This window comes from Tachypleus tridentatus, chromosome 1 (genome assembly GCF_004210375.1).
Source record: "Tachypleus tridentatus isolate NWPU-2018 chromosome 1, ASM421037v1, whole genome shotgun sequence".
Lineage (NCBI taxonomy): Eukaryota > Metazoa > Arthropoda > Merostomata > Xiphosura > Limulidae > Tachypleus > Tachypleus tridentatus.
The window spans coordinates 74,112,760-74,129,874 of record NC_134825.1 but is presented as its reverse complement, the minus strand read 5'-3'; the positions used below and the strand labels follow the sequence as shown (position 1 = coordinate 74,129,874).

At 33.7% G+C, this 17,115-nt stretch overlaps 1 protein-coding gene across 2 annotated transcripts in view; it reads right to left on the bottom strand.

Annotated features, from left to right (window-relative positions):
* Nucleotides 1–17,115, bottom strand: part of LOC143252495 (uncharacterized) — an 83,959-nt gene that overhangs the window by 27,482 nt on the left and 39,362 nt on the right. For both annotated transcript variants that reach the window (XM_076504732.1, XM_076504722.1), the window contains exons 2-4: nt 5,793–6,013; nt 4,539–4,622; nt 2,462–2,652 (exon numbers count right to left, since the gene is read on the bottom strand). In XM_076504732.1, coding sequence (XP_076360847.1) covers nt 2,462–2,652; nt 4,539–4,622; nt 5,793–6,013 — 496 coding nt within the window. The remainder of the gene's footprint in view (nt 1–2,461; nt 2,653–4,538; nt 4,623–5,792; nt 6,014–17,115) is intronic.

Here is a 17,115-nt window from a genome sequence, read left to right as displayed (position 1 = left end):
ATAACCACACTCACTTTTAATTGTTTTTAAGGCAATTAAAATAGTCTCACAGTTCTAACTGGAACAACCACACTCACCTTTAATTGTTTTTAAAGCAGCTAAAATAGTCTCACAGTTCTAACTAGAACAACCACACTCACCTTTAATTGTTTATGAAGCAGATAAAATAGTCTCATAGTTACAACTGGAACAACAACACTCATCTTTAAATACTTTAAAAGCAACTAAAGTAGTCTCACAGTTAAAGTGGAACTACCACACTGACCTTTAATTGTTTTTAAAACATATAAAATAGTCTTACAATTCCAACTGGAACAACCTCACTCACTTTTAATTGTTTTTAAGGCAGTTGAAATAGTCTCACAGTTCTAACTGAAACAACCACACTCACCTTTAATTGTTTTTAAAGCATATAAAATAGTCTTGCAATTCTACCTGGAACAACCACACTCGCTTTTAATTGTTTTTAAGGCAGCTAAAATAGTCTCACAGTTGTAACTGGAACCACCACACTCACCTTTAATTGTTGTTAAGGCAACTAAAATAGTCTCACAGTTCTAACTGGAATAACCACACTCACTTTTAAGTGTTTTTAAGGCAACTAAAATAGTCTCACAGTTCTAACTGGAACAACCACACTCACCTTTAATTGTTTTTAAAGCAGCTAAAATAGTCTCACAGTTCTAACTAGAACAACCACACTCACTTTTAATTGTTTTTAAGGTAGTTAAAATAGTCTCACAGTTCTAACTGGAATAACCAGACTCACCTATAGTTGTTTTTGAGGCAACTAAAATAGTCTCACAATTCTAACTGGAACAACCACACTCACCTTTAATTGTTTTTAAGGCAAGTAAAATAGTCTCACAGTTCTAATTGGAACAACCAAACTCACCTTTAATTGTTTTTAAAGCAGCGATAATAGTCTTACAATTCTAACTGAAACAACCACACTCACTTTTAATTGTTTTAAGGTAGTTAAAATAGGCTCACAGTTCTAACTGGAATAACCACACTCACCTTTAATTGTTATTAACACAACTAAAATAGTATCACAGTTGTAATTGGAACCACCATACTCATGTTTAATTGTTTTTAAAGCATATAAAATAGTTTTACAATTCTAAGTGAAACAAGAACACTCACTTTTTTTGTTTTTAAGGTAGTTAAAATAGTCTCACAGTTCTAACTGGAACTACCACACTCACCTATAATTATTTTTAAAGCAAAGAAAATAGTCTTACAATTCTAACTGGAACAACCACACTCACCTTTAATTGTTTATGAAGCAGATAAAATAGTCTCATAGTTATAACTGGAACAACCACACTCATCTTTAAATACTTTAAAAGCAACTAAAGTAGTCTCACAGTTAAAGTGGAACTACCACACTCACCTTTAATTGTTTTTAAAACCTATAAAATAGTCTTACAATTCCAACTGGAACAACCTCACTCACTTTTAATTGTTTTTAAGGCAGTTGAAATAGTCTCACAGTTCTAACTGAAACAACCACTCACCTTTAATTGTTTTTAAAGCATATAAAATAGTCTTGCAATTCTACCTGGAACAACCATACTTGCTTTTAATTGTTTTTAGGGCAGCTAAAATAGTCTCACAGTTCTAACTGGAATAACCACACCCACCTTTAATTGTTTTTAAAGCAGCTAAAATAGTCTCACAGTTCTAATTCGAACCATCACACTCACATTTAATTATTTTTGAGGTAGTTAAAATAGTGTCACAGTACTAATTGGAACAACCCACTCATCTTTAATTGTTTTTAAGGCAACTAAAATAGTCTCACAGTTCTAACTGGAACTACCACACTCACCTATAATTATTTTTAAAGCAAATAAAATAGTCTCACAGTTCTAACTAGAACAACCACACTCACTTTTAATTGTTTTTAAGGTAGTTAAAATAGTCTCACAGTTCTAACTGGAATAACCACACTCACCTATAATTGTTTTTGAGGCAACTAAAATAGTCTCACAATTCTAACTGGAACAACCACACTCACCTTTAATTGTTTTTAAGGCAAGTAAAATAGTCTCACAGTTCTAATTGGAACAACCAAACTCACCTTTAATTGTTTTAAGATAGTTAAAATAGGCTCACAGTTCTAACTGGAATAACCACACTCACCTTTAATTGTTATTAACACAACTAAAATAGTATCACAGTTGTAATTGGAACCACCACACTCACGTTTAATTGTTTTTAAAGCATATAAAATAGTTTTACAATTCTAAGTGAAACAAGAACACTCACTTTTTTGTTTTTAAGGTAGTTAAAATAGTCTCACAGTTCTAACTGGAACAACCACACTCACCTTTAACTGTTTTTAAGGCAACTAAAATAGTCTCACAGTTCTAATTGGAACCACCACACTCACCTTTAATTGTTTTTAAAGCATATAAAATAGTCTTACAATTCTAACTGGAACAACCACACTCACCTTTTATTGTTTTTAAGGAAGGACTTGTTGATGATGTTTCCTCTGAATCCAACAACATGCTCATATAGGAAGTGTTGTATTCCAAATCAATTCCATATGAAGGTTCTTTCTTGATTTGTTTTAGTTCTTTTACATGTAATGAAGACAGTGATGGAGACTCTGTAGGATCATGGGTTTTTTGATAGCTGCAACTACAGTAAATAATGATTAATATCAGTTGCTGAACCAATATTCAAAAGGCATGTTTAACATTATATATATATTCTAAATTGTATGTATTTTATGACTGTGCATTGATTTCAAATCCACAATAACTCTTCTATTATTAGCAGTCTGCTGCTCTACCTTAACAAAATAATCATAGGTTTACGTACACTTGAGTGGTAATGTTAAAGATAGAAGACAGCTTGGACAGAATCATCAATCATATTTGGTGATTATGTAGTGATAGAGTGGTAAGATTTCCAGCAGATTATAATAATTTTGGATTTGTGCCAAAAAAACCAAAAAACTTCTAGAAATAAATGTGTTTTCAAAAGAACTGTCAAGATATCTTCAATGTAGGTGAATCACTGAGTGCAATATTCTTCCCTGTATGCTGATTTTTTGATAAATCATATTATAGATTTCTAGAGTTTTATCTATGTATTCTCATACTTTTTTTTTTTAAATTGTATTATTGTTTCATTAAACTTTTCATAATATTTCTATAGAAATATATTTTCATCTTACTACTCTAGTCAAACAAATTTATAGATACTCAAGATTAAATGCATGGGCCCTCACAGAAAGGGGAAAGAGAAGCATTTGCCTTTCCTCTTACATTTCACAAAAAAACTGCATATGTGATGATGTAAACTTAACATTGTATTTAAACTAAACATTTTTAGTAATTCTGTTAAAACTGTAAATTTGTTTGCATTTAAGTACACAATATACTGTTTTATTCTGGTGACTTTTACTGAAGAAACTTATCCCCTACTAATATGTTTTGCCCCATTTTGAAAATATTTATTTTGGTGCCCATGACTAAAACAATACAAAAATGCTAAATCAGAGAACTAAAAATAGAATAAGCCTACAATTTTAGGAGAAAACAATAATTACTTAAATTGATTTTGAATAGTTACCACTTGAGCAATTATAAATGTGAATAACTGCATATTGTCCCTAGGTGTACTCAACATAGCTGATTTAACAGATTTTTTTATCATATAATTACTCGTGGATAACATATGAATCAAACTATCATATGTAGATAATACCATACTAAGCCATGAAGTATGAGTGTGTTTGTTTTTTATTCTGGTGGATAGCTATATTATGGTGGATCTATATTACTTTATACAGCAAACACAAATAAACCTTTATATATAAAATGCTTAGAATACCATCTTTGGGTTGATAATACATCTAAATATTCCTAACAGTATGTTACATGAATGTATTGAGCAGAATTATGTAACATTTTGAATAAAATTTAAATGTTATGAATGTCAGCCTGGGTTTAACTCATTTAAATATGTTTATTCATTTTTTTGAGCTTTGTAAACATGTTCATATAAAATCGCACATCTGTAAGTGCTTCTGAATCATACTAGAAGGATTTATCAAATTTTAGTTGCTACATGTTTTCTAGGTCATTAGCTCACTAAAGTTAACAATCTCCTTTTGAAATGGTTATTTTCTTTCTTCTCAAAAATGTGCAATGGTTTCAACCTTATAGTATGCTTATAAGCATACTTATAAGTATAAGTATTATAAGTATAGTTCTAAACTTCATTCAATTATGTAATAAAACATAATTGAATTAGTGTGTAACTCTACATCTCTTCTTTGTATCACCAACTTCTAGCATCTGCATATACTTCAAACTGCCTCAGATTTAAAGACATAGTTGTCACTGTACAATTAGCTTAACATGGTACCCAAAACAAGCATCAAAATCATGCTCACTGTCTTTTCCATTCTAGCCTCATTCATCTACGTCAGTTGATTAATGTAAGTGTAGGAAATATTATGTGTAATACTTGGATTACACGTAAGAGTACCAATATCCGAAAAATTAAATTCTTACTTTTCTGATTCATTTTCAGGACTACTTCTGTGAATAGCTGGTTCATGTTGAAATCTTTCTGATGTTAGATAGGCTGAAGGATTGCTGTAAGTTAAAGACAGCAAACTTATTTCATTCTTTAGGTACACGATAGGGTTAGTAGAATAATTTCACATGAAAGTAATAAACAAAATATATTCCAGATTGTAATTACATATTATAGTTTTACATATTATTTAAATTGCCCTATACTTTCCCTCAACACATGTAAGGAAAATTAAAATGAAGCAGCAAATCAACTTCTTTATATTAATCGACAAGCATTTATTGACTGTCTTTTAAGGGTATTTCGTAAACGTAATAATTGTGCAGTTTGTAAGAAATGTTACATAACATAACCAAAGTTAAATTTTGTTTCAGAATCCAAGATAAAATATATAAATTGTTAAATCAGGAGCAAATATTGCAAGAAATTTCAGAACTGGCTTGCGAATCCTAAAACAATCACGTGTACAAAAAATTCAGGGTTAATAATAAAACAAAAGCCATTATGATCTGTTTCTTTGTTTTTGAATTTCGCGCAAAGCTACTCGAGGGCTATCTGGGCTAGCCGTCCCTAATTTAGCAGTGTGAGAATAGAAGGAAGGTAGCTAGTCATCACCACCCACCGCCAATTCTTGGGTTACTCTTTTACCAACGAATAGTGGGATTGACCGTCACATTTAACGCCCACACGGCTGAAGGGGCAAGCATGATGGGTGTGACTTGAATTCGAACCCGCGACCCTTGGACTACGAGTCGAGTGCCTTAACCACTTGGCCATATCGGGCCGTTATGATAGGATCTGAATATAACGAAGTATTCCTTACACAATTTATGACACTAAATTGTTAAGTGATTTGAACCATTTGAGTAACGTTGTATTATATGTGTAGCTTTGTTTAAAAAAACACTGTTCTTAACAAATTGTACAATTAACATAATCCGTGTTATTTTAACTCAAATAAAACATCATTTCTCGAAATAATTTAAAACAGCAACCAAACATTGAGTTATAAACAAATGTTTTAAAATTAGTGCTTAACCTGACGGACGCTTGATAGGTTAGCAGTAAGTTCATAGACTTGCCATGCTGAAATCCAGAATTCGATTCTCCGCAAAGAACAGAGCACAGATAGCTCATTGTACAACTTTCCAATAAGACAAACAACAAGACTGAACGATAGTTGGTACAATTAAAGCATTAACATAGTAAACGAAAACACACACACACACCTTTCTATGCAGTATGACATGTTTGGAGGTAGTTGTAGTAATACTTTTGGTTGTGTAGATGCTGGCCAGGAACTGAAGGAAGATAACACGGGCGAGGAAGCACACGTGGGTTCAGTGTGGAGGTAGGCTAAGGCTGATTCCCAGGTAGCGGGCATGTACGGATAGGGAAGGGATTGTTTCATTTTCGTTTTTTTCTGGAATCCTGTATCTTCAAATATCATCTAAAAAACAATAATAATTCTGTCACATAGATGATGACGTTCATAATGAACTGTAGAACGCTTATTTGCTAGAAATACAATTATACAAATAACAGTAATTTTAACTAATGTTATATTACTGACATACAAATATCTCAGATATGGTAGTACGTTACAAAACTATTGTGTTTCAAAATCATTAAATGTCACAGTTTGTGATTGAGACATTTTTTTATTTTCGTAAAATTCTGTAATTTTTCACTTGAAAGTTGAACAATAAAGAGAATGAATTATTATCACTGCTTTGAATGTACACATAAACGCAACATAACTCATAGTTTTTTGTCGAAGTTCTAAATTACTTATGGTAATGTGTGCAAATGATTAATATACAAAAGCAGTTAATATCTGAATTTATTTTGAGGTATTATACGACCTCCGTTGTATCACGTGAAATCCAAGATGCTACTACAAAATAGATTGCAAAACGGAATTTCACCTTCTTTAATATCAGAATTTAAACAATGGTACTCAGAGTAAAAAAACTGGCTAAATTCACTCACCTTTTTTTTTTTTGTAAAATATACGGAAGGCACCGTCAGTAATTAGTGCGTTTAACTGCAGCATTTATAGTACTTTTATGATTAACTAAAGCATATGTGGCGCTTTTTTTTTCTTCTGGTGGGTTTGTTTGTTTTTGAATTTCACACAAAGCTACTCGAAGGCTAACTGTGCTAGCCGTCCCTAATCTAGCAGTGTGAGAATAGAAGGAAGGCAGCTAGTCATCACCACCCACCGCCAACTCTTGGGCTACTCTTTTACCAACGAATAGTGGGATTGGATTAATCGTCACATTATAACGCCCCACGGCTGAAAGGGCGAGCACGTTTGGCGCGATTGGGATGCGAATCCGCGACCTTCAGATTACGAGTCGGACGCCTTAACACGCTTGGCCATACCGGGCCCCTTCTGGTGGGACTGATGTAAGTTTACAAACTTACAACCCTAAAACCCGTGGCTCGATTCACCGCGTGGACACGGCAGATAGTTCAATGTGGTTTTGCAAAAAGCAAGCAAAAATATATTCTGTTCGGCTTATAAGTCACTAACAAAGTCAATTACTCATAAAAGTAATTTGGTACATTGATTATAGTCCAAGGAAAGCTATTTAAAAAACAACAACAATGGAGTCGACGCTATCGTTAATTCTAAGAAGTAAACATTTCTTCCATATTCTTTCCTGCTTATATCACGTGGCTCCTTGAGTACTATCAGAAATTTAATGTGCACGTATTTACCGTAATTTTAATAATATACGTTAGGAACATTTTATTATGGAGAATTTTTTCTCTCTCTAATTATGAAAGAGGTTATTTTCGATTAAGCCAATCTCTTTTTTCCCCCAGAGAGTTGTAAAAAAATTCTTAGCAGCCAAAGATTATAGCATACTAAACACAATATAATCAAGGATTAGAAACTTCCGTAGCGACCTACTCTCATTCAGTAGTGAAAGCTAATTACAAACTTCAGTAATAAGTTTACTAAGTTAAACATCGTCATTTCTTTTAAACTTACTAATGAAATTTGTAGGTAACACTGCACAACAAAGTTTTTGCTTCTGGAACACTGTTGGGTGTTCCTTATAGGTTTTTGGCTGCTGATCACGAAGATCACATCCAAATTTGCCCATCACGTATCGTTTCATCGAAAACTTGGTTTCACCAGGACATTGCTACAATGGAAAAACTATATCAGGGCAACTGGAATCCGTCAATGCTTGCTGACTGCTGTTGGACACTGCAACGTGATGCACCGGACATTGAATACAAACGAAAATCAGGAGCAAAACACTTTTAATTATGTTGAGCTTAATAGCGTATTAAAAACATAAACGCTATTAAATACGTTATTGCCGGTAAATAGTTAACTGTCTATTTCTCAAAGTTCCAACGTGATGAAGCAAAACCAAAATTATATTTGTGCATACCCACCAGGTATCTGTCACAATCAGCAAAAACTTTTCAAAGAATTGTTGTGCAGTGTAATAGTGGATATTTATAACATGCTGGTTATATTAATAATCATTTAGTGTTTGAAACAAAAACCCATACTTAACATTAGCATAAAAACTATATTTTACATCCAGTGTTTCTCAAAACTAACCAGAAACAGGACAAAACGAAAAAAAACAAGAGAACTAAAACGCAACAGTCTGAGATACAGTTAGTTTCAAATGTTGTAATATACTTTGAATTGGGGTTATAATGACATTTATCAAAAGTTCAAATAACATACATGTTTAAAAAAACAACAACAAAGTTTAATCGTATATAATAAATATTTAATGTGTTCCATTAAACTTTAGTTTTAACATATGTGTTCTTTTTCGGAAGAGGGATTGCTGTTTCCTTTTCCCTTCTTCTTCAGGTTAAAATTATGACTAGAAAACACGTGTTAGAAGATAAAAAAGAAACTGCTAATGTGGGCTCACGTCCATTGGATTAGTTATCGAGTTAGGACATAAATTCTCACACTGAAAAGCAACTACTAGTACATGCTGCCTTCCACTTTATGCCTTGGAGGTCAGTCAGGTATGTGTATGCCTTACATTTTCTCGTTTGGGCACGCTCCTAGAGGATTGTGGTAAAAAAGACAACAAAAACGTGTTGCTAACAATCAAACAGTACGTACAGAAGTTGGAAGTGTTTGGAAATCATATGCGTGAAAACAAGCGGGGTTACAAATTATCTCTTTTCTTGGCTCGGATCTTCGCATTTTTGGACGCTATATATTTACTCGTCGTTTCGTGGTTGCACGTTTTAATTTACCTTGTGACTTATCACTTAAATCTTTTGTCTCTCATAGAATTGACTGTTCTACAAGGTGTGCAAACCATAAATTATGATTTACAAAAATGAATTAGTTGTATATTTTATCGGTCGACAATCAATAAAATCAGCTCAATACTGCAACTTGAAGTTTCGATTGCCATCGTCTCTTTCAGAATTAAAAAGTTGGATTAGATCTTCGATCGATTATAAATAATCGAAGCAAAATCGACTCACCGAGTAGAAATTAAAACCTCAATTTGTAAATTTAATATATTGAAGTAAAACAATAACAAAAATAGAGGCAAAAGATATAAAGTTTTATTTGTATCCTTTATATCTGCAGCACGAAGTATTTTTAATGCAGTCACGCAATGTTATGAAAATTTCTGTTATTGATTGTTCTAATGCAAATAGTTCATGCCCGTCCCAGAAAATTAGCTTCCTTTGAGTGCCCAATATTATATATGTATGTGTGTGTGAGTATACCTACACACACATACCAGGATATCAGTTTGACTGTCCGCTCAGTATTGTAAATGTATACCAGAATACTGATTCCCTTTATTATATATACCAAATACATACCAGAAGATTGGGTCCCTTTTTATACTATAAATACATGCCAGAATATTCTTTATGTGCTCAACGCTCTAATCACTAGAGGATTGGTTCCCTTTTCTATAACATAGATACATCCCAGAAGATTGGTTCCCTTTTCTATAACATAGATACATCCCAGAAGATTGGTTCCCTTTTCTATAACATAGATACATACCAGAAGATTGGTTCCCTTTTTATACTATATATACATACCAGAAGATTGGTTCTTTTTTATACCTTGAATAAAGGACCTAGATATTTTAATGTGTACGTAAAATCAGTTTTCATTATTTTCGATATCACTATTCACTCACTTTATTAACACAATAACAATAGATATGGATAATTTGTTTTTAGCCGTGGCACAGCGTTATATTAAGTGGCTCAGAGTTTGTTTTTGTTGGTGTGTTTTTTCAAGTTCAAACTTATAGCCCCGTCATCTCTTGTTCGATTCGAGATCTAATTACAGTTTTGCACTCAGGAGGTCAAACTCTTTCGACTAATGTACTTTACCACGCTCAAGGTCTTGCAGATTAATCTACTCTAATCTTGCCTAAAATAATAAATGGGGTACACGCGTGCCCACGCTTGGATTTGCCAGCTCACAAAATTGTACCTAATAAAAAAGAAAAGAAAAGAAAAGTCTCGTAGACTAATTCATTTTAATCCTGCCCAAAAGAATCTGAAGTGTCGCGGCTACTGAGGATCTTCTCTTATTATATTTGCATTCAGAGTTTTAAGCGAAATATAATTAAATGTATATAAATATACAAGCAAATTAGTAAACTTATATTATTACGCCTAATTGTAGGTTGCATAAAATGCAAACACATCATTAAAAAATTAACAAAATAAGAGCTGTATAGATTAAACCACAAGGCTGCCCGAAAGTAACAGAGACTCTTAGAATATTGCGGCTGTGGTTTCTATATTAATAGAAGACGCTTCAAAGCCTTCTTATTTTCGGATCACCGTGTAGAGCAAGATAAATTATATGTTTGTTGTTAAGCAGAAGGCTATAAAACGGTATCAAAATCCAAATGTTAGCGTTATAAGTCTACAGACTTACAGTTTAGTCACTTATATATTCAAATATAGCATTACCACAAATTTCTATTAAAAAGTTAAGGCCCCCATATTTCAATACACATTTAGTAATACACAACTAAATGTATTATGGACATAATTCATTTTTATTCTTTTCATATGGCCTTCCCAAGGAGTAAAGTGATTTTTTTATGAAAAATATATTAATAAACACCAACACTCAAATACAACTTGAACCTCTTTAGAAAGTATTTTATACGATTAATTAACTCAATTAATTGTACTGAATGTACTCCTAGGAAGATTTCTTCATTTATTTATTATTACTCCTTTAAGAATGAGACTTTTTTACATCACTATGTCAAATAAATGCTAAGGAACTCTTCACCGTATAAGACAGTTTACAAATACGTCACAGACACCTTGTAGAATATTGTGGACAACACGTAAAGTTATGCATTCAATTATTTCATAAGTACAAATGACAAGGCAAAACAAATAAACTACATCTCGTGTTTAATGAATGTAAGTTGTATAACAGTATGCAACACAAATTTTGTTCCTCGATAGTATGTGTTCTTTCTTAATTGCTTATGTTGTAAAAGTACAGAAAATGGTCATTATTCCCTTCAAACTTTACCTAGAAATTAGCCTATTTTCTATGTAAAAACAGGCAAATTTGCACATTTTCATTTACATAAAGTCTGAATAAAACATATGAATTAAGATTTACATGTATTTATACAAAAGTTATACAAAAATGTTAAGAAGTGAGTAGTTTTTTGATACTTGCGACCGTAATGTAAATCACTTTCACGTATCAGCCCCCAGATATAGTCTCCCATAATGTTTTCATTATACGCTCCTTGGCAGCAGTGTCCAAAGTTCAATATATCTTGGTGGAAGCGCTCGCCTTGCTCTTTGAGGTGCACCGAATGAGCCAGGGGAAGATATGGATACTTATTCCCGTAATGGAGCAGCGCAGCTTTGAGGCTTTTGGATGAGCTGTCAACTCATTAGGGTTACAAGCAATTCCAACTGCCTCGCACAGACTGGTTACATTATGGCAGAAACAGAGCCCATCTTGACGAGTGAAGAAGCTTGAAAAATGTCGGTGACGCTTCCTCTGATTTGCGACTTGCACACTTTCATCTAATAAATCCCACTTCTTGAGCCTAGATGTCAAAAGCTCAGCATTGCACTTTGTTAGACCAAGATCTCTGATCAAGTCATTGAGGTCTCTTTGGTTGGGGTAGTATGGGTTTTTCTCACTAGATGCACCTCTAAAATTGTAATCTGGATCTTCAATGCCTACTTCCTCTTCTGATTTTTTGCTATCTTCTAAGGATGGCTGCTTTTTCTCTGATGGAGTGTGTACAGAGAGCTCAGGGCATTGTGGCACTGGAGCGATGGATGACAGAAGGTCCGGATACATGATAGCAGATGGATTCTTGCCAGCCCGACGTTTAGAAGGGTCCACCATGCAGTATTAGCAACTGCTTGAGTGGTCGGTGGGTTCGCGCCAAATTTTTGGAATAGCGAACTTCATGGTTTTCTATTCCCCTCTGTACCATCTTGCAAAAGAGCAAAATAAAATTGTTATTATGAAGAATAAATTTATTTCACCCACACCTAATGTGTAAGAGGTTCATGAAAAATATTTTATATGTGATATTTTTTCTATACTATTGGAAATTTAAAAAATAATAAATTAAAAGATATTTAAAATTTAAAAGGTCTAAAATTTGTATAATATAAAATCTTACTATTTAAGAAAGCAAAAATTGTCCGTCTTACCTTCTAGAGTTTTTTTGCAGTGCTCACAGGTAAAATGAGGTACCCAGGGTTTGTCTTGATCCTTGACAGACATGCCAAAATATGCATTGTAGGTTTCACACATTTTAGCAGATGCTGTCACAGAGTACTTTTTTGCTAATGTCTTGATAAATTGGCCACATACATAACAGAATACATCTGGAGAATGCTTGCAGCTTCTTCATGACATCTCTGATAAAATCAGATAGGTCTATGTGTTCACTTAGGCAGCTAGAACTAAACTGAAGTGGTGAGTGATGAGCCTTTGTATATATATTACTGTGGAAAGTTCTAGTAAATTCTAAAAGGTTATTGAAAATTCTCGTAAGTTCTACAACATACTAGAAACTTTTTGTATGTTCGAGATAATTCTCTATCAGCTACACAGCACTGAATCTACCTGGAATATTTTGGAAAATGGGTAAATTTGAAAATTTCATTACCCAAGTCAGAAAAGCAACGTTTGAAGAGAAAAATAGGTCTTTTCCATTTACTTTAGGCATAAGCAATTGGGAAACAACACTTTCTGCCCAGGAACAAGAAAAAGTAAAAATTTTGTTACATAGTGTAATCTAACAGTTATACAAACATTTCAGTTTTCCTCTCTATTTCCTTTTATAATAGTCAATTACAAATCATTAAAAAAAAATGGCATTTTACAATTAGATTACACTAGTACGAAATGTGGTGACAAATAAGTTAAAACTCCTGTCATGAAGGGGATAAAAACGAGACAGGTTATAAAGAAAACATGACAGGCCAAGATGGATTCACGGTAGCGAATTCCGGTACTTGTTTAGCAAGCCTAGAGTTTTGATTAGTGCCCAGGGGCTGACAATGTTACAAGAAAACACGAAAAAAATCAATGCATGATTAATTATCTAACACTAGGAATGGTACTTCGAATCGATATAGCCTACAGTATGTATACATACATATATATATATTGTTTTTTTTTTAGTTGGAGAGTACTGCATATTCACTCTTCAGACCTGGCAGGGTAGAAACATATCTTACAGCGTCACCTTCGTCAGATATATCATTGATCTTGCAAAGAATTAACTGCTTGGCAGACTTGTGGAAACAGAAGAACATAAAACTTAACAACCAAGCTAGACAGGTTAATGACATCTCAAACCACCCTCCTGGTTTGAGATATGGTTGAACACTAGCAGATAAAGGGACATTTTTAATATTTTATTCTCTTTCTACAAGGTTTTGTTTAGAAACCTAATCTTACTCGTTACGTTCCACTCTATCAGTGATATCTCTATATAACCTGCATTTGTGTTATATACTTATTAACATTCTCTTTCTGAAGTTTGCATATTTTTAATCAGGTTAAAGATTATTTATTGTATGATACCATTAAAGAAAAATTTGTAATTTTCACGTAAATTGAAACACTTATAAATAAAAAGTAGTACAAATAATGCATGTCGTTTTACCGTATGCAATGAATTTTACTTTTATTACAAATATTTAACATTGTTCTACTTACTTTACCTTTAGGTCACACACGTACACAAAAGTTGTTAATAGAGGTTAGGTCAAATGCAAAATGTGGATTTCGAAGCTGGCGATCCGAGTTCGAATTTGTGCGATACCATCAAATATTCTCGGTACTTTAAACCATGAGTGCGATGTGAAAAATACAATCAATCTCTTAGCGTGGATGGTGGGTTTTATGGTACTGTCTATTAACTGCCTTCCCTCTGACCAGAAATTCAAAATTATGGACAGTAGCAAGTAGCTATTAGATGCAAATACAAAAATGCTACAAACATGTGGCTTACTTTGATCAAGAGCTGTTATTATCGTACTATCTTAAATCCAAAGTATATGATTTTTATTCACAACAAAATATAAGTCATATGAATTTCTCTCAGGACCACGTTCTATCGTGACAAAACTTATATATACATGTGTGTGTGTGCGTTCAGATGTCGGTACAAGATATGCTTCGCGGGTTCGAATCCCGTTTGCACCAAACATGCTCGCTCTTTCAGCCGTGGGGGTGTTATAATGTGACGTTTAATCCCAATATTCGTTGGTAAAAGAGTAACCCAAGAGTTGGCGGTTGGTGGCGATGACTAGCTGCCTTCCCTCTAGTCTCATACTGCTAAATTAGGGACGGCTAGCGCAGGTACCCCTCGTGTAGCTTTGCGCGAAATTCAAAACAAACAAACAAAACAAGATATCCTTAAAAATTAAAATAAGTCGCAAACCATTTACATTATTAACATCCTGAAAAACGCTCAAAATATGTTGCAAATTATTTCAATTTTTCTAACCTCATGTAATTAAAAATTCAGCTTAGTAAGGCATATTCTTTAGTAGTAATGTAATAATAAGTTCTGTAGTTTTGAGGTCGGCTAACTACTTCACGTCGTTACTCCAGATAAGGGAAGGTGGTTGTGTTTTCTAAAAGTCAGTATATATATATATAATAGGGAGGGAAATAGTCGCAACCTTTCGATTAAATACTTGATAGCTTTGAAATTTTGTCAAAAGTCCCGAAATTTTCATGACTTCTATGAACATATAGCTGAAATATATTGTGTAACGAAATAATTAAGGTTGAACTTGAGCAGCATTTACCTCATGTATAGTACTTGTAAAACTGTATATTTCAATGTTGTAAAGCTTGGCCTACAAAACAAAGGTTATAATATAAAATGAAATTTGAAATATAGATGGACTTTTGGTTCACATTTCGGAGCACTTACTAGTGATAATAGATGGCGCTACTCTTTTGGAGCAATAGATAATATAAAATGTGTAAAGATAAATATTATGTGCGACATTAACAATCAGTTACCTTGACTTTCAACATCATGATTATCTGAGATACAAAAAAAAAAAAAAACCTGCTACGAAAGGCCTACCACTCAATTGTTCTATGATTGTAAAATATATTTGAGTGGCTGCATGAAAAGTGCTAAGCTCACCAAGGTTAGTGTTGCTTGTATACATTCTGACAGAATTGTGAGGATTTAAATATTTTGCCCACCAGCAACTGGTAGTTCTTGCGGATAAATTTAGTGCCTGAAATAAATACGAAAATATAATTAATGATTGGAACCGTCAGCACTGCGATAATATACGATTATGTTTTTGTACGTACTAAAACATAAATATACAGACGCCTGATTTCCAGTTTTTCTGAAAGAAAGAGTTTGGTACTTGCTTTATCAGACTATTTGTAACTGCGATATACCGTTGAACACTATCCTCAGCTTTAATTCTGGGAGCACTACAGCTGCGGGTGTTACTCATTCGTTATCCTTCATCTGGTTAACAGTTCAAAGTTACAGATAGCTGTGCTTGACCCTTGGACTTCTAGACCCACAACCAGGCACGCTAATCACTAGTTCACGACCGACCCAAATAAAAGACTAAAACAAAAGTACGAACTTACTCAAAGAGTTGATATTAACAAATTCATACATCATGACATCATATTACCAAGGCCCCATTCAGGTTGACCTAACATCAGACAATCGAGCCTCGTGTTTTTACGTACATATGTGAAAAGCTACACAAAGGTTATGTGCACTAGTCGTCCCTAATATTGAACTGATAGACTAGAGTGAAGGTTTGTTTGTTTTGAATTTTATCACAAAGCTACACGAGGGCTATCTGCGTTAGCCGTCCCTAATTTAGCAATGCAAGACTCGAGGGAAAGCAGCTAGTCATTACCATTTACAGTCAACTATTGGGCTACTCTTTAACAAACGAATCATGGGATTGACCGTCACATTATAACGTCCCTACAGCTGAAAGGACGAGCATGTTTGGTATGACAGGGATTCGAACCCGCGATCCTCAGATTACGAGTCGAGTGCCTAAACTACCTGGCCATTCCGGGCCCACAACAACAAATATCAACTCTTGGATTACTCTACCAGTGAGATTTGACCGTCACTGTGTGCGATTTTGTAGCGACGTGACACGAACCACGAACCCTCAGATTAACAGTCTGTTGTGGGCTTCTGATAAAGTAGCAGAGCAGGATATTTTTTATCGTAATCTTATTATTATTATTTAATACACCTCACATAAAGGTATAGTAAGTACCGGTTGAAGTACATTTCTATCTGTCTGTCTATTTCCATCTATCTATTATCATTCGTACATTCATACTTGACATGATTCAGTGGCTTACGTAGTGGCTGAATCTAAGATTTAGATAGCAAAAGACTTAGTGCTGCATTTTGTGTGAACATAACGAATCTCCAAGGACTATTCCTCCTGTGAGCTTTTATTTATGGCAGGACTCTGTCATTTCATTTATTTTTTTTAGATCACAGGTGTTCCCAGATAAGTAGGTTAAAAGGAACATATAAGTTCGTGTGACTACGAGTCTTCAACTGCATTTAGAATAGTAGGCCACCGCATATAAATTATTACATAAATAAACGAAACACCTCAGTTCTTTAGATTTGTTTGATTGAGAGTAAATCGTGGAATTTAAAGTGGCATGAAGTGCATTCTAAACAGTGTAAATGCGACTATCATAGTGTCAAATTCTCACAATATTACTATATCGTGATAAAATTTTAAGAGAGCTTGACTGGATAATGAAAAAGAAACAAAATACAAGTTTTATTATAAATATACAAAGTTTCGATAAGATTTGTTGATCCTCTTGTCGAAACGCTGCGATAAGATTTGTTGATCCTCTTGTCGAAACGCTGCGATAAGATTTGGTGATCCTCTTGTCGAAACGCTGCGATAAGATTTGGTGATCCTCTTGTCGAAACGCTGTGCATTTATAATAAAGTTTTTTGGTTTTTCACTAAACAGTCAAGCTGTCTCAAAACTTTT